This window comes from Euprymna scolopes, chromosome 10 (genome assembly GCF_053919585.1).
Source record: "Euprymna scolopes isolate OS-2025 chromosome 10, ASM5391958v1, whole genome shotgun sequence".
Taxonomy (NCBI): domain Eukaryota; kingdom Metazoa; phylum Mollusca; class Cephalopoda; order Sepiida; family Sepiolidae; genus Euprymna; species Euprymna scolopes.
In genome coordinates this window covers 92,894,989-92,919,207 of record NC_136491.1, presented here as the reverse complement: position 1 = coordinate 92,919,207, position 24,219 = coordinate 92,894,989, and the positions used below count along the sequence as shown (strand labels likewise).

At 31.8% G+C, this 24,219-nt stretch overlaps 1 protein-coding gene across 2 annotated transcripts in view; it reads right to left on the bottom strand.

Annotated features, from left to right (window-relative positions):
• Positions 1 to 24,219, bottom strand: part of LOC145286136 (uncharacterized) — a 539,596-nt gene that overhangs the window by 396,592 nt on the left and 118,785 nt on the right. For both annotated transcript variants that reach the window (XM_080134856.1, XM_080134858.1), the window contains one exon: positions 20,996 to 21,959. In XM_080134856.1, coding sequence (XP_079990982.1) covers positions 20,996 to 21,959 — 964 coding nt within the window. The remainder of the gene's footprint in view (positions 1 to 20,995; positions 21,960 to 24,219) is intronic.

The following is a 24,219-nucleotide window of genomic DNA, read 5'->3' as shown; positions in this document are numbered from 1 at the left end:
GTTTCAGCACAGACACTCACACAGACGTTATTTTGGATGTCAAAATGTCTGCCTTAAAATAGATAATTTGCAATAATTTGGTTACAAAAGTCAACCCCAAAAATAGATATGCTAATTTTATGTTTTCAGTCAAGAAAACAATTGGTAGCATAAGTAAACTTTTAATTCTACAATTTTCACTTCTACAAACCAATAATATATATGTCTATATACTTGTGTATAGAAGGCATTTTGTGTGTGTGTGAGAGAGAGAGAGTTCTCTATGAACTCTAAAATGGCTAGGCCAATTTTTATGAAATTTCACACAAGTATACTTTATGTGTCTAGCAGTGTTGTTACATAGGTTTTGTATTGGCATTCTTCTTATAAGTATCGAAAATCAATAATCAAAAAATCTGATTAAAGAAGGAACAGTTCAATTTTTATTAAAGAAGGAACAGTTCAATTTTGAACAAAGCCTAACATATAAGTGCATTTGAGAAGAGGTCACATGTTTGAACTAAGTCTTTAAAGTAAAATTCTACATGTAACCAAAAGTATTTTAGAATTCATTATTAATAGGTTTTAAAGAGTAAGCTCAAAATTAAATGCAGAACACCATAAACATCAATAAAATTCACATGATTTGCAAAAAAAAAAAAACTTTGTTAAAAGGCCAATGTAGCTTCTTTTAATCAGAAAAACAAGTCAACCAAGCACACTTCAGTTAGATCCAGGAACTCTGAGATGACACTCGAGCAAGCAATAAACATTTCCAAAAATTTATTGTTGATGCCAAAATTGGAAATGTGACAGATATAAGTTATCATGAGCAGAGAGCTAAACACAAAATGTGTGCCATGTAATTGGGAGTTCATAGTGATGAAACAAGAGTGAATTGCCAATCTCATTGATATACATACTCAAAACAAAGTATCTGACCATAGATGTTATACAAACTGCTATAGAAGATACTGCCAAGTCTGCTGCAAAGAAGGTGAGCTCCCTTTACTGGGCTAGAATACTTATCACACCTACCAGTATTTTATACCTATAAAAAAAAATGTAAAAAAAAATAGAAACACCATTTACCCATGCTTGGAGTATTGTTGTCACATCTGGGTTGATGCACCAACCACTAGTCTTTCCCTCTTAAAATCTAAAAAAGAATGTAATTTAATAATTTCCACACCGCCTACCAAGTTTCAACTCCTGTCTTACCGCAATCTTGCATTCCTTGTCATGTTTTTCAAGTACTTCAATGGGATACTTTCCCGTGAACTTGCTTTGTTGACTGTGTCCCCCTCAACACAAACACCTCTGAACATTTTGACAATGAACTAAACTCACCCCTTCATTGTTGAGGCCCCCAAATGCAAAAAGATTTTACTTAGTTCGAAATGCTAACTTTCGGAATTCTCTCATTGCTTCCTTTTTCCCTAACATGTATAAAATTAAATGTAATGGGAACAAACATCTCCATGCACAATTACCCACTTAGGATGCCTCTGTAGGTATGACCCTCTAATTCACAATAGCCCGTTGTTTTAATGCAAAACAGAAAACAAGTACTCATCCCAAAACAGGTAAAATTGCTCAAAAAAGAATAATTTTGTCCAAATTTTATGGCTCGTTACAAAAAATTAAAATAAAAGATATGACACTAAACTATATATCTAAAATAATTATCTTAATTTTGATCAAAATCTATGACATGATTTTGATTCAGGAAAAGACTTAAGTTGAAAGGGTTTAAATCATTGTCATTAAACATCAATAAAGTCAATGAAAATCTGACATCTATATATATATATGTAAATGAAAACTTATGATAGCTTTTGGAATTCCCTCCCTGCTTCTTCTTTCTGACTGTACCAACATGCAAAAATTTAAATGCAATGTAAACAAACATCTCGTTGTACAATTCCCCAATTAGAATGCTCCTATAAATATGGCCTCTAATTTATAGGAGCTCTTTATGTCTTAGTGGCAATGTTCCTTGTTCAGGGTATTGCATAAAAAAGAAAAACCATGCTTGAAGGAAGTGAGAAGGCACTGGCATGGATATGTACTGCGCGCAAACGACAATACTGCTTTGAAAATGAAATTCAAGATGTAGGTTCATGGGGAAAAAAATAGAGAGGATAGTCAAAACAAAGTTAGCTGGATGTGCTACAACCAAACTTTGCCTGGAACAACTCTTAGGCTGGCGTAAAGTAAAGGGAAAAATAGTCTCCAGACAATATTTTTCATTTAATCATATGACCCTGACAAGTACCATTCCAGGTCAGAATAAGGGGTGATCTTCACACTTCAAAATTGGACCACTGCAGAAATTCTGAATTATTTTGGCCTAAGAAATCTGGTTAAAATGGAACAATTTCATGACTTTGAAAGTAACAATTTTTATTCACTCTTAATCAACAAAATCTTCAGAGTTCAATTTCTTTGATAAAGAAAATGTTAAAATAATGTGCAGTTATGTTAAAGTTCCATTGCTGAAATTCAGTTTCAATTGTTGCTTCGCATTATAATTCACAGAAGAAAATCAAATGTCTTTAAGACAATTTTTAGTTCATTGTTAGGTAAAAGTACATAAACACCCTTCATGTTAAGAATGGCTTTCTAAATAATATTATTTCAGCGTGATCTATAAACTGCAGAAATAACATTTTTCTTTTCACAAATTGGAAATTTAATCTTTTTTTTAATTTTTTACAAATACTTTTTTTTTTTTTTTTTTAAACCAAAAAAACAGTATGAATTATACTAAAAATAGTTCAGGAGTTTCACCATGACTTCACATTATCTAAGAAGATAATCTGAAGGGACATTTTCTGCATTGTTACTGTCTTCCCATATCTAAGTAGCAACCAGAACAAAATTTTAACTATGAAACTTGACTATTACCGAATGTCAAAAATAAATTTTTTTAAATATCAAAATTTTCGTGTCATTGTAAGTATTGATTTTTATTGGATTTTTTTTATTATTAAGAGTCAATCGGTTTTGATCCCACAGCCCTGATTGATCACATCCATTTCTTTGAGTTACTATTAGAAATATCTAAAAATATTTTCTTTCTGCTTCTTTATATTATACACTGTTGAAAAAACAATGCTTTGCAAACAGCGAAAAGGTTTTTCAGAAACTTGACCTTATCTGTTATCAACAACATACAATGTTTGCATTTTATATAACTCTTTATTCATTGAAGCCATGAATGAAACTAAATAAGAGCATAGAAAAAGGAATAAGGGTATGGCTTATGTTTTGAAGTTCAAATTACAAACTGATATTATATCAAGCAACAAAACTTAGGTTAATTCAATCTTTTTTTTTTTTTTTTGCGTTACTCCCAAACTACAGGTTAAGGTTTCGTTAATTCAATGTGAAAAACATTCAAAATTATAGCATTTTAAAATAATTACAATAAATTAACAAACTTAAAATGGGTTCATGTTGAATGAAACTGTACCCAGTAATGAATTAATCTTATAATTCGCTGGATGTGATGTACGAAATGACTTCAATAAATTTCCAGACTTTTTTCGTAATAGCACTTTTATTGATAGTACACACATGAAACTCTAGTCCTTTTCAAAATAATCTCCTCTGGCTGCAATGCAGTTGTTGTACCATTCCAACAACTTCTGGAAAACCCCATAGAAGTCCTCTTTAGTGAATGTGTCAGTGACCCTCATCACAGCCTCTTTCCTCTCAAATGCTCCATAACACTCTCTAAAGTTTTCACAGGGAGCAAGTTCTGGACTAGAGAGAAGGTGAGGAACTGTCTTGATGCCCTTCTTGGTCAAATAGTCTGTAACAAAAATGGAGTTGTGGACTGATGCATTATCCTGGTGGAAATGTCACTGACCAGATTTAAGAGTGCTGGCCTATTCCAACAGAATCTCTTCCTGAACTCCCTTAAGGCCTCAACATAGTATTCCTTGTTGACTGTCTGTCCAGTGGGAACCCAGATCATGTCAGTGCTGTCAAAACACTGATCATGTTTCTGAGTGGATTTGCTCTGTCTGGCCTTCTTGGGTCTGGGAGCGTCAGCATGCTTCTACTGGAAACTCTCTTGGTCTCTGGGTCATAGCAGTAGATCCAGTTGTCATCACAGGTTATCAGAGCATCAAGATCTGAATTGATCAGCTCAACCATTTCCCTGCTGTTATGACATCTTTCTTTCTGATCTTCTGAGCACCCTTTGGACAAACTTTGCATAAATCTTCCGCATTGTCAGTTCCTTTGCAACTACTCTTCTGATCTTTTTGGATTTATGTAATCATGCTTATATTCTTTTTATTTTCTTTTAAAATTAATGAGTTCTTATTGTTCTGACGAGTCAGGGAAGAAAAATATAAAAAATTGACGATTATATGATTGCTTCTGTACTATGATAAAGATGCTGTCAATAATTGAACATTTTAACATGATGAAAGAAATGAACGATAAGATAAATAATATCTTAGAATTTGGAATATAGACTTTTTTCATTTATTTTTATATATTTACTTCAACATGAACAATGTCATAAATGATGAATGGTAATTGCCAAAAGCTGTATGTTTATTTGAAAGAAACTCCTCTCTCTGAAGTCCAGCTTTTCCCCACCGTTGTTGCAGTGATGGCAATGTTTTAATGTTGGAGATACCCAGTTAACATGACTAGTGAAAATCCAGAAGTCAGCATCAGGATCCATTATTGTATGATTGCCTTTACATGTGGCAAACAAAGACGTGTCAGACACAGAAACATAAATCCTTGAAATGAGGATAACATTTCTCCTGCACATATGCAACAACTATGCCTTTGTGTTTCTGAGAAAAAAACTTTCCTGACTTAGTGTGCAACCACTGAGCCCTGTTGCTCTGAATGTCAGGGGTAAAACCTGCAATCTTACAGCTATAACCAACAGCTACGGTCATGGAGGACTTCATGCAGACTATACAATTCTGAGCCATGATTTTCATGTCAACAACAGCAGCAGCAATTGCTGATGCTTTATCAACTTGTATAAAAATTAAGAAATTATATATTTAATATATTTAACAAATACTGACTCAGCATGTCAAAGGTAATCTGGTATGTTTTAAAATCCACACACACAAATGAAATTTCATAAATACTCCTTGTATGAGTCTTTATAAGGTATAATAATGGGAAACTTGTCTTCAGGTTCTGAAAATATTTCTCTTTAACACACAATCAAGAATATTTTGCCTTTTTGTTAAAGAGTACATCTTATTTAAATATTTTTCCAGCTTCAATGAAAAAATTAAAGTTAGTATCACAGTCCAAAATTGTAAACAATTTACAATTTCTAGCCAGTTGCTTCCCTTGAAAGACTATATCCATAATTCACTTGAAGCAAATCATTTTATTGGTAATTCCAAAGAGTTACCAAGTAAAGATACAATCCACCACCAAATTCAAATGATCTGTAGGAAATTTCTCCATTCCATATAAGAACTTGATAGGCATTTTTAAGTCAATAGTGACAGAGTCACAGATGCTTCGGATATGGAAATTGCAGCTGTACTAAAGTTACTTTTATGTGGAGTACTCAACTGTGCAACAAGTTTAATTACCTGTTGGAAAAGAACTCATTACTATCATTGAAGCAGTTTAAAAATGTAATCATTCCTGAGCAAGATACCATTTTGTTTTGCTTAGACATAAACATAAAGTGATATGCTAGACAACAGAAGGTAAACGAAAATTTAAAAGTAATAAAATTAAAGGTGATCTGAACAAGTATCATTCAGTTAAATCATTAAATATTGTCCCAGATATACTAGCAAGAGCAACCTTTTTAAGTCAAAAAAACCTACAATACTTTACAGGAGATAAAGCATGAGTGTGCCTCTTGCAAAATCACTGCTAAAGCCATGATTTAACAAACTAGGGAGAAAGATGGTGACAAATCAGTCAAAAGCCACCCAAGGACATGAATTAATGATATGCAATGATAATTCAATGGTGAATATTATGAGAAAATTGAAAACAATAAATGGAATGAACATAATTTCATTACATAGGAGGATGGTTTATGACCAATATTTGCTGACATCAGATTTGAAGATCACATTGCAAGGAAGTAGTCCCATAGTTATGTGTACCATAGATGGAGAGTTAAATGGAAAGAAACTATTCATAGAAATTCAATTTGATGTTAGGCATATTAAAAAAAAAAATGAAAGGTTAAAAAAAATTTAGAGAATAGAAGAAATCATTGTCCACTAGATTGCAAAATTGATTTTGTACTTTATCAAGGATAGAAAAAGTGCTTCCAACAGCATCTCCCCAGATCTGGCAGAAGTACTTCATCTTAAGATGTATCTGACTTATATAGATTAAAGATTCTATCAGGAATCAGGTACTTTCTGGAGCAGTAGAATGATTCAATCGTTTTTCCAACAATTTGGCATGGGTCTTTGTACTGTTGTAAGTAAATGAAGACGTAAAACAAAACCTCTTTCCAAGGCTTTATTGAACAAAATTCACAGCTATTAAAGCAAGAGAGAAAGAACTCAGTCTTTTAAAGAAAAAGGAACGTGTGCAAAATCACGTGGCAAGAAACTGAATTTGCATATCTATTTTTTTTTTTTTTTTAATAGTAAGAACAAAATTTAAATGAAAATATTTTAAACAGTAAGAACAAAACAATTTAAATGAAAATATAACAATCTCCCCCACTTGTAAAAGAGATTGTAAATAGTTTTTTTGTTTTATAAATCCAGTCGCTGGACTGGTTTGCGAATTCTGTTAGATCGGCATGGAGGTAGTTCACTATTCGAAGGACCGGTGGTCCTCTTGGAAAGTTGGTTCTCAGGGTTCTGACTATTATAGTCAAATTCATTTTCTGTATTAGGTGTAGTACTAACAGGACTTGTTTCGGTCAACTGGGTCGGGTCTTCCTTTGCAATGTCGGGTTGAATACTTTTAGGAGGATTTTGAAGTCTATCAGAGCGTGGAAAGCGAGTTAGATGTCTCAACGCTACTGAATCTTCCCAGCGATCATTATGTTATATTTTTGCATGTGTAGGGTTAGCTTTGAGGAGTTCACTTCCTCGACAATCGGGTCATATTTGCTCCTGTTACCAAACCATTTTAATAATACCTCCCCAGCGTCACAGAGCCAAACAGATAAAGCAGTACCAGTAAAAGAGTGCCTTTCAAAGTTGAACATGTGTTCATGAGGAGTTGCATTTGTAGTAGTGCACAGCAGGCAGCGAATAGCATTTAAAACATTCTGTAGAACATCTTGCTAAGTGCTAAGGGGTAATCGTCTATATTCCAGAGCTAATAACAGAGTGTTCCAAATAATGCCATTGTAGCACTTGCATTGACTATTACCTCTTGGGTTGTATGCAGTAGTGTTGCTGGATCCTATTCCAAGTCACGTCAAAATTTTAAAAAAAATTTCCGACAAACAAAGTTCCTCGATTCGAATGGATAAATGAGGGGAGTCCGAATATGGAGAAAATATTTGTCAGACACTGGATTGCGGTTTGCGAAGAACAATAGCGACAAAGGAAAGCAAAAGGAAATCGACTGTATTCATCAACGACAGTAAATATGTAACGATATCCCGTCGAAGATACAGGGACAGGTCCTATGTAGTCTATGGAGCGGCGCTGAAAGGGAGCAGTAGAACGGATTAGTGTATTATTAGTAGAATCGAAGAATTGAGGTTTTATTTTGGCACAAGTCGTACATTCAGATGTCACACGCCAGACTTCATCAATTGAATATGGCATATTTCATGATCTTACAAAATGCCAAAAGTGCTGTACTCCAGGATGTATTAATGAATTGTGTAGTAACTTTAGTTCCTCCAAGGAAGAAGCAGCAGCACCACATACTCTCGATAATGCATCAGCGACAATGTTTTCACTTCCGGGACAGTGTTTTATGTTGTATGATAACGGGAAAAGTTCCATTTTCTACCGTATAATTTTATCATTTTTAATTTTTCCTCGGTTAGCAGGTTTAAACATAGAAGATACGGCTTGCTGGTTTGTTACAATAGTAAAGTGCTTCCCAGCAAGGAGATCCCTCCATTTTCGGATGCACTCGACTATGGCATAAGCCTCTTTCTCAACTATATGAAGTTGTATTTCAGATGGGTTTAACGATTGAGAAAAGAATGCTAAAGGCCTCTCAGCCTGTAAGAGAGTGCCTCCGATAGCCTTTTCTCAGGCATCGGTTTCAATAGTAAATGGAAATTCATCAACAATAACTTTTACAGACGATTCGGCAACGTCTTAAGTTTTTCCAAGGAATTGATAACTATAGGAGGCATGGGAAATTGTTTATTTTCAACCAGTGGACAAATTTTGTATGAATACTTAGGTATCCATTTCGCATAGTACGAAAACATTCCAAGACACCTCTTTAACGAATCTGAATTGGAAGGCGGCATTTGTAAAAGAGGTTTCAAACGTTCAGGATCTGGTTGCATAGTCCTGTTACAAATTTGGTACCCAAGCAAATTGATGGAATAAAGTGAAAACTTTGATTTTTCTTGGTTTATTTCGGGGTTATATGTCGAGGTAGCCTTTAAAAAACATTCCAAATTAACATCATGTTCCTCCTGAGTTTTACCGCAAATAGTAATATCATCTATATATGAAAAAGTTCCATAAATTTGTTGTCAGAAATGAAAGAATTCATAAACCGTTGAAAAGCAGAAACCCCATTAGTGACACTCATGGGTATTCATTTGAATTGGTACAAACGATTTCCAGCTTGAAAGGCCGTGTAGGGCTACTCTTCGGGACAAATTTCGATCTGGTAGTATGCTTTGGATAAGTCAATTGTACTAAATATACAATATTGGGCTATTTGGTTCACAAGATCATCAATCCGAGGCAAAGGATATGCATCAAGTAAGGTGAAATGGTTAATAGTTTGAGAGAAATGAACTACTAATTGTTTCTTTTTATTAGGTGACAAAGTCACAACAATCTGAGCACGCAATGGTGAATAACTTGTTTCAATTACATCATCCTCAAGCAGTTGTAGAATTACCTTTTCAATGAATCGAGCATCCTCCGCACGGTAATTTTGGGATTTAGTAGCAATGTTTGCAATTGGGGGTTCAGTTTCGAAACAATTTCACAGGGGCACAGCTGATCTTGGTTAGGGCACAGATTTTAAGAATATCCTGAGGTCCACCAAAAGAAAGTGATACCCTGATGTAGTTTTAAAAAAGGCACTCCGAGTATAATATCCATACAGGAATCCGGAAGCAATGTAAAGTCAATTTCTTTATACTTGCAACCACTGAAGGAAATGTTCTCCATGCAATATTCTGATAATTTGAGGGAAACGGCGGATGATGCCATGGAAATTACGGAATTACTTTTTGAAGTAGACAGCTTCATTGTTTTAACAATGAGAGCACTAATAAAGTTATCAGAACTGCCGGTATCTATGAGGGCAGTTAATTTTTTTTTCCTTTTAATTCAACAATTTTAGTAATGAGAGGGCACCTATAACCACCTTTAGCATGGGCTACCATAATAGCAGAAGTAGAATGTGAAGGTGTCAGCATAGAACGGCAAACTTTAGAGAAATGACTGAATTCACCACAGTTTCGACATACCTTGTCGCGGGTAGGACAATGACGGCGATTATCCTTAAAGTGATGTCTCCCTTCACAGTTGTAACACTTACCATGAACAGGAAGGGCAGCAGAAAAGTGTACAGAGTCACACTCCATATGAGAACCAGTAGAATCAGAAATTTTAGTAATAGTGTCCTCCTCGGCAGGATCAGAAAACACATTGTTAGTTCTAATAGAAGTAGTAGTAGTAGCGGCAGCTGCTCCAATCAGGGAAGCGTATGATTCAGCACGAAAGTGAGCTTGTTATAAAGCCCTAGGACATTGAGTAGCCTCTTTGAGAGTTAGCGTATCAGTTTCTAGTAGTCTAGCACGTATTACTGAAGACCAGAGACCAGGTATAAATGCATCACGGACAGATTCATCCCTGTAAGTAGTAGCAGTAACGTCTTTAAAGTAACAGTCAGCGGCAAGTCGATTCAAGACCTAAAGATATTGGTCGACAGACTAGTTTTCTTGTTGTAGATGCGTGGAAAGCAGATGTCTACCATGAATAACACTTGGAGACTTGTCGTAAACATCTTTCAGTAATTCAACAGCGTGTTCAAATCCTGAACAACCCCCGATAACATCAGCAATGGTGGGACTGATGTTTAAATAAAGAATTTCGAGTTTATCAGGGTTTAACGAAGCAATAATTGATAAATAGTAATTAAAGTTATGATACCACAATTTCCAAAGCTTGCTAGCCTGAGGGTCTGCCGAGGATATGTCAAATTTGTCCATACGAATGATCTCCATGAAGGAAATAAATTTTGTTCAATAAATTGTAGTGTTGTAAGTAAATGAAGACGTAAAACAAAACCTCTTTCCAAGGCTTTATTGAACAAAATTCACAGCTACTCAAGCAAGAGAGAAAGAACTCCGTCTTTTAAAGAAAAAGGAACGCGTGCAAAATCACATGGCAAGAAACTGAATTTGCATTTTTTTCTTCTTTTTAATTTAATAGTAAGAACAAAACAATTTAAATGAAAATATAACAGTCTTCCATTTTAGATTTGAAGTCAAAGTAAATCTTAAGTGTTTATAAAATTGTGTCTTCCTCAAGGAGAGATCCATTCATTTCACTTGGAGCAAAAGAAAGATGTGAGCACAGGTGGTGAAAGAAGAGAAACTTAGTATTAGATGTTAAAAGTAAGAAGCAACTTTTTCCCATTACTCTACATAATAAAATGAGAATTAGCAAGATCACCAATGTTCTTTCAAGTGCTGCCATAGTTAGTTGTGTCAACAAATAATCTTAGAATATGGTTTGAAAGAACATTAATGAAAATTTAAAAGAATTCAGGCCCAGAATAGATCTTTGAGATACCTCGGGATTGATATACAGTAAAGGAGATATCCTTTTCAACTGAGCCAATTTTTATTTTTGTCTTAATTAAGAGGGCACTTTTTTGGAAAGCTGGATCTTTTTTTTTTCAGATTAAAAACCGATCTTGTGTATAATTCTGCTTTTGAAAGGGAACGGGAGCAAATGAATAGATACCAAAACAGCTGATTTCAGTTTTCATAAATCAATAGACAAGTAGATGTATGCAGTATCAAATATGTTGAACCTAATTAATAACTTGATTGACTTAATATCACAAATTCAACTCATACTGGAATATTTGTACTATGAGGTTAAGTAAATAATGCACCCTTAATAAATATGCGGATAGTAATGAAATTGATTAAAAAAGGTTATAAGAGCCTTTATAATTAACAAAAAAGATTTATGTAAAAAAAATGTAATGCATGATAAAAGTTCTCAAAAATAAATGTAAAAAATTCAAAAACTAAATTTCACTATCAAAACAGAAGTCATTAAGTATATTATTATAGTATTTTCTTATATTTCTTATTAGAACTAAAGAGATTTAGTTAAAAAAAAAAAAATTTAAAAGGAAAATATTCCTACGATGATCAAAACTTAATTCAAAATTGTATATTCCAAATATTTTAAGGGGTCTCATTCAAATGTTTTAGCTACAGCTGTCTTTATATAGTTTTTTAGGGATGGGTCATAAAGATTATCGGAAGTAACCAATACAGATAGCATATCTCCAATAGAGACTTATAGAATTCCTTAATTTAAAAATCACATCAATATACTTTGTAGTTTTTATGCTTGAACAGAAAACAGAACTTTTCTTTATATATATATATATATATATATATATATATATATATATATATATATATATATATAAATAAAAGATAAATGTAAAGTTCTTCAAATTCTCACAAATAAAATACAAAATCTTCCAAAATAAATTGCTTCAAACTAAATAGATTTTTTTTTACTGTACTAAATATGAAATTAATGAAAATATTAATGATCAAGTTCGTCCAGAATTTCATGACTGCTAATACTGCAAGGAATTCATTTCTAGCATTGAATAGGGAACAAAACATCTATGAAAAGTGTAAATATTACAAAGTAGGAATGTAATTAAACTAAGCAGCAAAAAAATATCTAGGAATAAGTCCATTCAATAATTTCTTTTTATTATAACTTGTGACAACAATGAAAAAATAAATCAATTTTATGATAAAACAAAGAGCTAACAGGCAGCATTGCATTAAAAGCAAAAAATGCAAGGCATTAACCACATAAAAATGCATTTAAAATTGCCAATGAACAAAACTGATAGAAAAGTGGAATTGTTTGGTTAGCTTCTTTTGATATTTTAGCTACAGCAACATGTCAACAGGTCTACTTACATCAAAACAGATAGACTCTGATTAAGAGACATTCTGAATGACACCATCAGCCAATATGACGCAGGCTTGGATGAAAGGTATTGACTGCCACTTGAAAAGGGGCCGGCTTCTGCTACACCCTACTCTCCCAGTAACTATAAAGATAATAACAGTGTTGTCATAATTAAAGACAACTCTATCAGACAAAAATGCCTGTTAAGATGTTATCACTAATTCTTGGAAATATTTTTCTCACCTCATTAAAAATTCAAATGATCCCTTTAAAATAGCAAATATTTCAAGCAATGCATGTTGCCTTAGTAAACGATTTTACAAAAAGAATTCATATACTTGAGATACAAAAGTTTGTAAAATATCAAATCATAAAATACTTTTCGTTTTCTCAAACACACAATATTTTATTGAATAACAAAAAACATCAGCTAAATTTTCCACTTTTGCCTCCCTCCCTCATGAATAATTTTGCAAAAAGAACAAAATTATTTTCATTATCAAAAAGATAATTTAACTAAGATACCATAATGAACATTTTTTTAAGTTATTTTGTTAAAATACTTTTTTTTTATGTTTCATAACGCTTACAAAAAACAATTCTAACCTATACTCAAATTGCAATTATTTGGTCCTTTTAATATATGATGAATAAAGTTTGATATATACTTTGGAAATAAATTTTTTTAAACTTTCATATTGCAAAAAATAGCATCTTTCATGGGATCAGTTTTCAAACTTTTGCAGTGATCATCCAAGAAAGTAGATTTTACAAAGTGGTAACTCCCAACATTTTGCTATTTACCAATAACTAAATAAAAGTGCACATTCAGGCCTTGCAAAATATTTCTAGGGATTATTTTGTGGTTTTGAATTTTAAAACATTTGTTTCCAAAACCAATTGTCAAACAAGGTTGGAGAGTCCTATTTTTTCCTCAGTTTAGAAAAAATCATTTGATGTTGTCCTTAAGAGCACCAGTTTAAATAGAATATAAGCTATACAAACTGGAATTCAAACTGTTCACCAATTAAAGGATATAGGGTCATAAAAATAGTATGACTAAGCATCACATTGCAATAAGTTCTGAATGTAAGGTTTGATGTAAACAAAGACAAATTTTTTAAATGGTTTTAATATAAAATTCTATTCGTAAAAAAAATTGCTAATTATGCACCATAGAAATTTTAATTTGATTGGTTTTATTTGACAGTTTATTTGTAGGTTTTAAAAAGTAAATACAAATTAATTTTCAAAATAAATTAAACGTTAAATTTAATATTTAAATTTGCTGATGTAGATTACAGGATTGCAGAGTCAGAAATCTGGGAAGGAACCAGAGTCAGAAGAAGTTTACGAGTTGGAGCCAGGTTTTTTGGGGTTTTTTTTTTTTACATCTCAGAAGAAACAAGTCTGACTATTGAAAAACTTTAACACAAGTAGTCAAGTCAATTTTTAGGATTACAACAGTCAGATCTTATACCTTCAGACACTGCAATTCTGGTAGATTATATTTTTTTTCATTAAACATTGCTTTAGAAATTATTTTAAAAAGTTAATATTTAAAAAAAAGAATTGAATATAAGTAACCACTGAAGACAATAATTCAATATAAATGATCTCAATTCAAAATGATAAATATTCAAACAAAATAATTGTTAAATTGTAAGTGAAAGCAAACAAAATAGTAATGAACGCAGCAAAGAAAAATAGCAAGTGCATCTGCAGGAAAATAAGTGAAATATATAGACAAAAAAAAAATGCAAAAAGTTGTACACTCTGAAATTAATTCATTCAATAAGTCTACTTTGGACAGAAGAAATATAAATTGAGCAAAAATTCTAATGGGTCTTCATAATATTCTAAAAATTGATATCAAGTCAAATTAATTGCATTGTTTTTATAACTTTATGAACATGATGGTTTTGTATACTATTTCAAATTAATAACAGTTACTCTTTAGAAAAAACACCTAAAGAAATAGTTGGATTAAATAATCCCCATTTTTTAGATCAATAAGAGTGAAACTATTTAAACTTATTTTTCATTGAATATAAATTCAATGAAATTATGTCACATTAACAATATGTAGTCATTGCTACAAGTGTAAAATGTTCAAAGCATCTCAAACTAAATCTGATAAAATTGAATAAATATTGAAAATTTAAAATAAGAGCAACTGAAGCACTTACAAAAAGTTTCATGAAAACTCATTTTAGACATTAAATCTTTATAAGATATGCGACTAATCAAAATTATAAGGATATTCTAATGTTTGCAAACTTCAGAAACATTTCACACAAACTAATGAATCAGAAAATATATATAGCTTGTTCGAATATTTTATAAATGTAAGTAAATTCATTTAAATTAAAATATAAAAACACTTACTAAAACTAACATACATTAAATTTAATTATAACATTGACCATGTAAGTAATTTGTAAGTTTTTTCTTTTTAAACTATTTCTGCAATCCTTTAAATTTAATAAAATTTACTAATTTAGTTTTACGTTTATTACAATATTCATTGAAAACTAAAATCAAAAGCTCAGTTTTACACTTAATTTCAAATTGTGCAAATCTAATTAGTATTAAAATCATAAAAATTCCACAAACTGACAAACACATTATGAACGACAAATAATCATTCCAAAAACATTTTTTTGCACCATACACATTCCAAAGTTGCAAAAAACTTCAATTTAAGACTTTTTTCATAGTTTCATAAATTGTCATGGTTATTCGTGGAAATAACTAATTTTAAAGAAACTAATTATTACAAACTCATTCGTTAAAAGAAAAAAACTTTACATTGTTATAAATTATAAGATGATTAATTAGTATTCTACAAATTATCAACATTTGAATGAACTCAAAAGTATAAGCAAGATCATTAGAAAATAAAGCAAATAGAGTTAAACTCTACAAAGGAAACTTAAATTCATAAAAACTAAGAAAGCAGTGATGACATCAAGTATAATGCTAATATTTATCTCACAAATGTACAAAGAAAATTAGTATATGCATGAACTGACTTAGCAGCATCTGTTGGTATAATTTTAGTTTGATTTGTGAATCAAAGCTCACATGACTCAAAAATGAAGAAACATTTCTAATTAGTTTTGTGCTAGAAAAATTGTACACCAAAAGAACACACTAGTTAAAATCTGTAAAACTGAAATGATAAGTCTGAATTGTGTTCAGAGTGTTTAAGAATTCTGGTGAAAGAACTGATCCTCAAAATTATCAGGCCTAACAGTTTCTTCCTACCCTTCACTAAAATGTTTCAATTATTAATCAATATAGCATTAGTCTGCCATTTTATTAATGCTAAACGTCTTTCTGACCATCAGTATAAACTTAGACAAGTATGTTCTTCTATGGATATTCCAACAGTAATTTTTGTAGGATGGTAGTACCTCTATGAAAGTCTTCATGAAAATTAATTCGTATGGTATTATTGGAAAAATATTTAATATGATCAGATCTTGCTAATCAAAAGAAAGATCCAGGTTGTTCTTGATGGCTGTTCATCCAAACATGAAATTAATGTGCACGTACCCCAAAGGTTGATCCTGGGACCTTTATTATTTCTGATATTTATAAACTATCTCTGATGCATTTGTGTTTTAGATGGGTATATTTTATGATATTGCACTATTTGACATGCAAGTAAAATGAATATGCACATATCCAAGGCAATAGATAAATCCTTATTAAGAATCTCCAGTCTACAGTTGAATCAAGGCATAAATGGATAACATTTAATGCTACGAAGACAAAGCTCCTTTCCTTCAACAATTATAAGAAACATTTGTAACCACCAATTACCATGGCTAATAGCATCCTACCCAAGAATCCAACATTCAAACTTCTGAACCCATAATTCACAGGTAACATGAACTGGAACAAATACATAGAAGATATTGCCAAGGTCGCTGAAAAGAAAGGGGGCTCCCTTTACCGTGCTAGAAACGCCTATATCTCTAAAACGCCATCATTTTGTCACATCTGTACTGGTAAATCAACCACTAGTCTTTCGCTCTTAGACAGGGCACAAAAATGTCTCTAATCTAATAAGTCTCACACTGTTTACCAAGTTCTAGTCTGTGTGCCATCACTGCAATGTTACATCCCTGTGCTTGTTTTAAAAGTACTTCAATGGAATGTTTCAATAAACTTGCTGCTTTGGTGCCTCCTCAGTGTAAATACACTCAACAAACCTGACACTTTGCTGACAATTCAACTTCAGTCACTGTAGAGATCCTCAGATGCTGGAAAATTTTCTACTCTAAAAGCTTTATTCTTCAAACTGCTAGCCTGTGGAAATTTCTCCCTGATCCCTGACTGTACCAACATGCAGAAATTTAAATGTGACCATCTCACTGCAGAATTCCACACTTAGGATGCCCTTTTGGATATGACTCAATGGCAATATGCCTTGTTTAGGGTGAATTACAAAAATACAAACCTGTGGAATAATAGAATACTGTTCCAAAAATTATTTTACTTTTAAATGAAATAGAAATGTATTAGTTTAAATTATTTTCATTCTAATTCACAATACATTAAACAAGCTTGCATATAACTATTTGCATGCAGGCATGAAAATATCAGGAGAAAAGCCATCAACAAAAAGCAATAAAAAGACCAGTTTATTACAAATTTTTTTAATAAGGTTAATTATTAATCATACAATAAGTGTTAATGATATCCAATTGGTTATAACTAAAATTACAACATTAACCAAACAGATAAGCTTAATGATTCAAATATTAAATTTATTGAGATTAATTAGGAGAATGAATACGTGTGCATCAATAAATAATATAAACAAGTCATAAAATGTTATGGGTGATCTGCTATTGACCATGATACACTAAATAACTTATTAAATAATTATTTATATTTAAATAAGTATGTTTGAATTTGATTAAGAAATACTGGATATATTTTACTATAAAGGAAGGAAATACTTCCATAAGCAAGATGTTCAGTTTTCTATATCCGCATATAAAATGTACAAATGAATTATTGTTAATTGTTCTCGGTTGGTTTATCCAAGTTCCTACTTACTCTCATCCCTATAAGGGCCAAGTCAGGCACAATGTCTGTTTTTAATGTAGGAAAATCCTACTTTGAGTTAAAACAAAATTGTCTCCATCTAAAAGGATTTTTCCTTTATAAGTTGAGAACAAAACGGTTAAGTGTGATATCAGAATTTAGCTTAAGTTACCATACTGTCCATCAGCTTCTAGATTAATAAGATATGATCCATTAAGAAATAGCCGGATTATGAAAAGAACGAAAACGCTTGATTGTCTTATACTAGTATAATATTTAAAGAGCAATTGTTAAATCTCTATTTAGAAAAAGTTAGATATGTACAAGATTCACTTCTAAATTAATTAAGAAATAATTATGAATTTTGGAACACTGTTGCTAGAGGTAAGGATGGGTAATGTGATTATATTGAGTTCAATTTAGTTTTATGCAAAAGGAGGGGGGGGGAAGCGAAAGCCTTTTGTCAAAATACATACATCTGATTTTTGTGAAATATTAACAATAGGGATTAGACATCAATTAATATTTCCAAAATTTCAGTTTCTTTAAAGTATTTTAAGAATTTTTAGAGGGACACAATATCGGTACAACTCTCCATTTGAAGTTTCAAATATTTCAAATTTGTATTAAATTTGGTTAATTAATAAGATTTTTGAATTTCAATATCTTAAGCTAGTTTAAGCTTTAGACATTTTCTACAATCAAAACCATGTCAGATTTTGATCAAAATTTGAATAAACATTTTAGACATACGATTTAATAGCATTATATCTTGATTTTAATTTTCATAAGGGGAGATAAAAATGTTTCTAAACTGTTCTGTCTAGAGAATTCATTTTACTCGGTCTAGAACATGTATTTTTCAAGTATATATAACAAAAATGTTAATATAATTTCAGTTTTCATTATTCTTTATTATTTTGGTAGCAGATACAGTACAGTTATCATTAGAATGCATTAGTCCATCCCTTACAATCTCATCTAGATATTATATTTAGAAGTGAGGTAATTGTGTTCAATGAGTGATGAACAATTATTTTATTGCTCTATTTATGATATCAAAATCTGAAGTTAACTGAGTGTGTGTGTGTGTGTATATATATATATATATATATATATATATATATATATATATATATATATATATATATATGAGAGAGAGAATGTGAGATGATAAAACAAATGTAAAGCCACACACATACAAGTTTACAGTTTGTGTAGTACACAAGATTTTCTTAATTTCCTTTTGTTGTTCAAATCACAAATTTTCATGACTATAAAAGTGTGGCATGAGAAAGATGTATCAAAATTGAGGTGCCTTTTTAGAAATTTTAGCTTCAACTCAACATATATTATTCAGTAAAAGAATAATTATCTTTACATAGTTGTATGCATTAAGGTATGTAACTATTCATCCACCTTCTGCTTATTTGCATTTTTTTATTTTTTTTAATTTCTTTCATTTGTTCAATGCAAGCATAGATTTGATCAACATCACAAGTTTAATAATCAGAACATAAAATATTTGAGTAAAAAATGATTGTAGAAAATGTTGCAGTATTATATTTGCTTCCTAATCGTTATATTTCCATCATTATGAAAATTAAATAAATAAATTACATTTTTGCATAAAAAAATGAACCTATATAATTGTTAGTGTTGGGACGATTAATTGGGAGAAAAAAAAAAAAAATTGAGGGGTATCAGAATCTGAAAAATGTGTGTATTTTCTAATGTTAAAACGATTCTTTTGATTGTCTTATTAGAGTCTGTTTAAAGTAAAATCTTACCTTGCTGCTAATAATGATAAAATAATAAATATTTATTGATTTTAAACTACCAGTAAAGCTAAAATCTACAGATCATCCTCCACAAGTATAATTTTACATTTAGGAAAATATCTGCAATATTTAACATGTATTTTTACAGAAACCGTGGAAAATAACAACTCTGTAGTTAAGTAGTTAAATATTTAGAGATTTATAAAGAATCAGAATCAGGAATTTAGTACGGAATTGTTAATTGTATCGGAATCGGGGGAAAAATATTGGAATCATCCCATCACTAATAATTATATTTGCTGTTTCAGAAAATAATACTAATTTTAACCAAAAACAAGCTCCTAAACATTTTGTTTTAATTCTGCTGGTTACAAACATGTAGGTTATATTTGAAGACAGGATGACAAAGCAAAAAAGTTTAATGTTCATGTCAGATCATCAACTAGTTTTAGTACTGGACAGATCTCTTCAGGCTGATCATAAAAACATTTGAAATCATCCAGTAAGGTCTAATAAGCTTCTAAATTATATGGATAAAATTCCGGGATTCAATCATTATTTTTCATCCATGATGATTAACCCTTAAATTTTATTTGTATAATTTGCAAGCAGATTAGATTCTACTGGATTATTTAAAATGCTTTTTTTTACAATTGGCCAGAAAAATACATCTGGCTAGTATTGGAACTGTTTGACAATCTGATTTTCATTGTTATCCTCTCTTCAAACATAACCTAAGCATTATATATATATATATATATATATATATATATATATATATATTGTGAAAGCAAAATCAAGTCTTCAAAAAGGGTGTTGATGGCAACAAAAAGTGTATTTCATTTTATGTTACAATTGTTTCCATGTCCAGTCAAACAATTTCAAACATTATGTCGTTTGAAAATTTTCCAAAACCAGTATTTCTTCAGACTTTATGAATAAACACACTTTTGACAATAGAGCATTTTTGAAGAGAAAAAAAAATTAAAAAATTCCCTTAACGGGAAAAGCATTTACCTTTGCTGTAGTTACGGAAAAGCCCATTTAAATATTAATATACCACCTAATTTTCGTATCCTTATTTAACAGAGTCATGAGAAGTTTCCACAGCCATTTAAAAATTATTTTTTTATATATCCCATTCGTTGAGTTCCTAAATTAGATCTTGCTGTTTCTTTATTTTCCAATAATCAATTTTTTTATAAAAAGAATTTTTTTAATTTTTATTTCTATATTTATAATATGGCTGTAACAACCTTACAATAACGTTATGGTTAATTTTAGTTTCATATTAGTGGCAAGTAATGTTTACAAATTTTTGTTATTATAGTACTTAGATTTAAGACCATTTTCGGTTTAAAGTTTAATTGAATATGAGAATAAATAAAAAGGCTGTATTATATATATCAATCCTTGTATAACATTTTGAGTAAGGTATTCTAATCTATTATTATTTAATGTTTAATATATATAATGAGAGAGAAAATGTGAGATGATAAACAAATGTAAAGCCACACACATACTTTACAAGTTTATTATTTCAAGTAAAGCAGAATAATTTATGCTTATATATATATATATATATATATATATATATATATATATACATATGTACACACTCGAATACTGTATGTAAAAAAAAAAAAAGCTAACTCCATTGATAAAAACAAACATAAGCAGATAGGTTTATAAACAAGGAAAAATATGTATTTTCCTTTTACACTTTTGAAATTACTTTATTTTTATTACTCGAATAATAACAGGTGATTTTATTTAATTACAAAAGAAATAGCACATATTTTCAATTAAATATATATATAAAAAATAGATTCTTACCTGCTATCAATAGATGCTGTTGGTGAAGCATAAGTTACCTCAACTTCAGGGTTTGGAACAGTAGTTCGTGGAGTCTTTCTCCATTCCTCAGATTTTTTTTGAGAATTATGTGAGTAATGAGCGTTACTAGACTCCTCTTGTTGCTGATGGTCCCCAATAGCTTGAACGTCTATTCCACTGTAAGAATTAACATGGCTTAATTGAAAATTTACAGACCGTGAATCTTGTCGACCAGAGGGCAGGACTACTCGACCATGAGTGTCAAGAGTATAACCTTCTGGAAGATTCAAGTTTTCTGGCGTAGTGTCTGCACTAGTTGAGATGAAATCAACATCATTATTCTCAGCTGTTGGACTCTGCTGACCATCCTCAATTGCTGCCTGAAAGCTTAGACTGCGATTACGTGTGAGGCGTACAGTTTCATTGTGATGCTGCTGTTGCTTATTGGCACTATGACTGCTAACAGCAGCCATAAAACTGTGGTTTCTTCTAATTAGTTGTACGTCTTCATCTCCCGGTGGTAAAGGACCGCTGGATTGGCTTTCAATAGCTGCTCTAAAGCTTGGGCTTCTTTGTCGGGGTAGAGACAAATTGGTGTCTGGGTTGCTTTCCATGCTTTGCGATGTTTGGCTGTCACTTTCAAATCGATGTGAACTGCGAATGAAGTTCTTTCGTTTCTTCTGGCCATCTTGGCTGCGAGAACTACTTGAACAGAAGTCTACATCAATAACTCCACTGGTGCTAGAGCTGTTGGAAGAATTCAGATGACCATATGATAGATGGTAGACTAAACGATCAGTCTGTGTAGCACTAGCCACTAGATTGGATTTGTCATCAAGTGCTGGGCATGAAATAGCATGGTTCCGGTTGTAGCTTTCACCGTTGGCTGATGTATGCAAACTTTCTCTTGTTTTACTGCTTCTATGACTCGAACCAGAATCAAACAGTTCAATAGTCAAGGCATCTGACAAATAAAAAAATAAATAAAAAAATCGTGAGTTTTAACAATTCAAAACTTAAATGCTTAAAAAAAAATAAATGAATAAAAATAACAAATTTGAACAGTTAATATCTATAAATGCTAATGGCTACAAAATTGCAAAACAGCCCATACAAATATGGGCAAATTATTTGAGTAAATTGTCTCCTCTGAAGATCATTTAAGTTTACTTTCATCAGCAGAATATTAATAAAATTCAAGTGCAACTGAACATTTGATTTCTCCAATGAATATTAATTCAAAAATCTTTGACTATTTACTAAAATGAACTAATTACAGCATTATATCTTGATTTTAATCTTTGTAAAAGGCCATAAAAATGGCGCAAAACTTCTGTTGAGGGAATTAATTTTATTCATCTTAGGATGAGTATTCTTTTAGTTCTTTAGTAGCAGGGGTACCCGGCGTTGCCCGGGTGTAGGATATTGGCACAAGGACAAAGCAATGTTAAGAATGGCTTCCAAGTGGTTAAAATAAAAAAAGAGAGAGAGAGGTGGGTAATTAGTTTTCCACGCTAACCATTAGGTCAAAGAGGATAGTGAATTGAAATTTTTAAAAAATAGAGAGAGAGAGAGAGGTGGGATCGAATTCGAAAACATAGGGGAATTAGTCTTCCTAGTTAACCATTAGGCCAAAGGGGATATTGAATTCAATGAGTTAGGAATCATAAGAGTCGCCACGCATGCATAGAAATGAACGTTGCTTTTAAAACTGGCTGAGGGCCAGGTAAGCTTGGCACTTTCTGTCAGTATTTGTTTTCCCCACGAAAACAAAATGTGACACAATTTGCTTAAAAATGAAATTTTCTCAGTATAGAAAGGTTTCCCCCTCCATTGACAAAGAACTAATCTCATTTTGGTGCAATGCTAGCCACCAGGCCGTCAAGTTGTCGTTAGCATTCAAATAGTTTTACTTAATACGAAAAAGACAAACAGGCAACATGATAAGACAGAGGGAATATTTTTAAACTTGATCAAAAAAAAATTTAAAAAAAGATAGAGACAATATCCATTTGCAAATTGGAGATATACAATCTAGGAAGTATAAGAAAACTTCTCTCGAAATCTAACTGACGCGAGAACCCCGATGCAAAAAAGTCTTTTGTGGACATACAGAAACGTGCACACCCATTTTTCCTTTTATATATATATATACTAGTGGGTGGTACCTGGTGTTGCCCGAGTGTTTGAAGGTGTGTTGTTTGGGGGAGGGGAGGTAGATCAAAACATGGCCGGGTGTTTGGAGGTGTAAAAGAAAAAAAAAGTTTTAGTAGGAAGGTAGGCTTGAACCTCGAAGCTTTGATGCAAAGGTGGAAATGAAAAGGAAAAAAAGCATCTAACCATCTTGGCCACGAGGGGAGAGGAATTGATAAGCGTGTTAAGTTAACGTTAATAAATTGAAATTGACAGGTGCGAGGAAGTTAAGTCGCGTGAAACAGGATGTAAGCAATGGCTGTTCAGCAGTTAAGATTTTGTGCGGGACAGCTTTTACAAAACTTTGGGGAATGAAAAGCAGCTCCCCCGTTTATTAAGGGAGTGTCTCGAAATGAAAGCAACTGTTTGATATGACGGTGAAAAGTCGACATTGACAAAACGTTACATCGCTTTCTGGAGACCACTGGCTGTGGGCCAGGGAGCTGGATATTCAAATCGAGTTTCGCTTTTTTATACCGAAAAATGAAAGCAACACGCGGCAATCCAAAAATGTGGAATATTTAACGTTTCAAAGTCGGGCAAATTAAATAGACAGGCAACCACCATTGTTAACTTGTAGATATTAAAAACTTGTGATATAAAAAGTTTTAAAAATGAGGGAGCCAAGTGAGCAGCCCTTGGAAAAAAAGGCTTTTGCGGACATACACAAAAAGTGTACATACATACATACACATTTTCGCTTTATAGACTAGCAAGGGTATGTGCTCTAAAATCAAAAAGAAACACGGGGGAGGGGGGTAAAAAAGAGTTTTGGTAGGTAGGTAGGAACGAACCCAAAGCCCTGAGGTGACGTTGGAAAATAAAATGTGAAAAAAGAACATGACATTTTAACCGCTCGACCAGCAAGAAAGAGTTACTGAAATACATTTGAATTTATTTAAGTAGGAAGAGAATTAACAGGTGCGCGCACTTAATGAGGTCAAATAATGAGGTCGCAGTTAATATTTTCTGCGGGACAGTTTTTAATGAGATCAAAATCCGGTTTGTTTTTACCCAACTTTGGGGAAAAC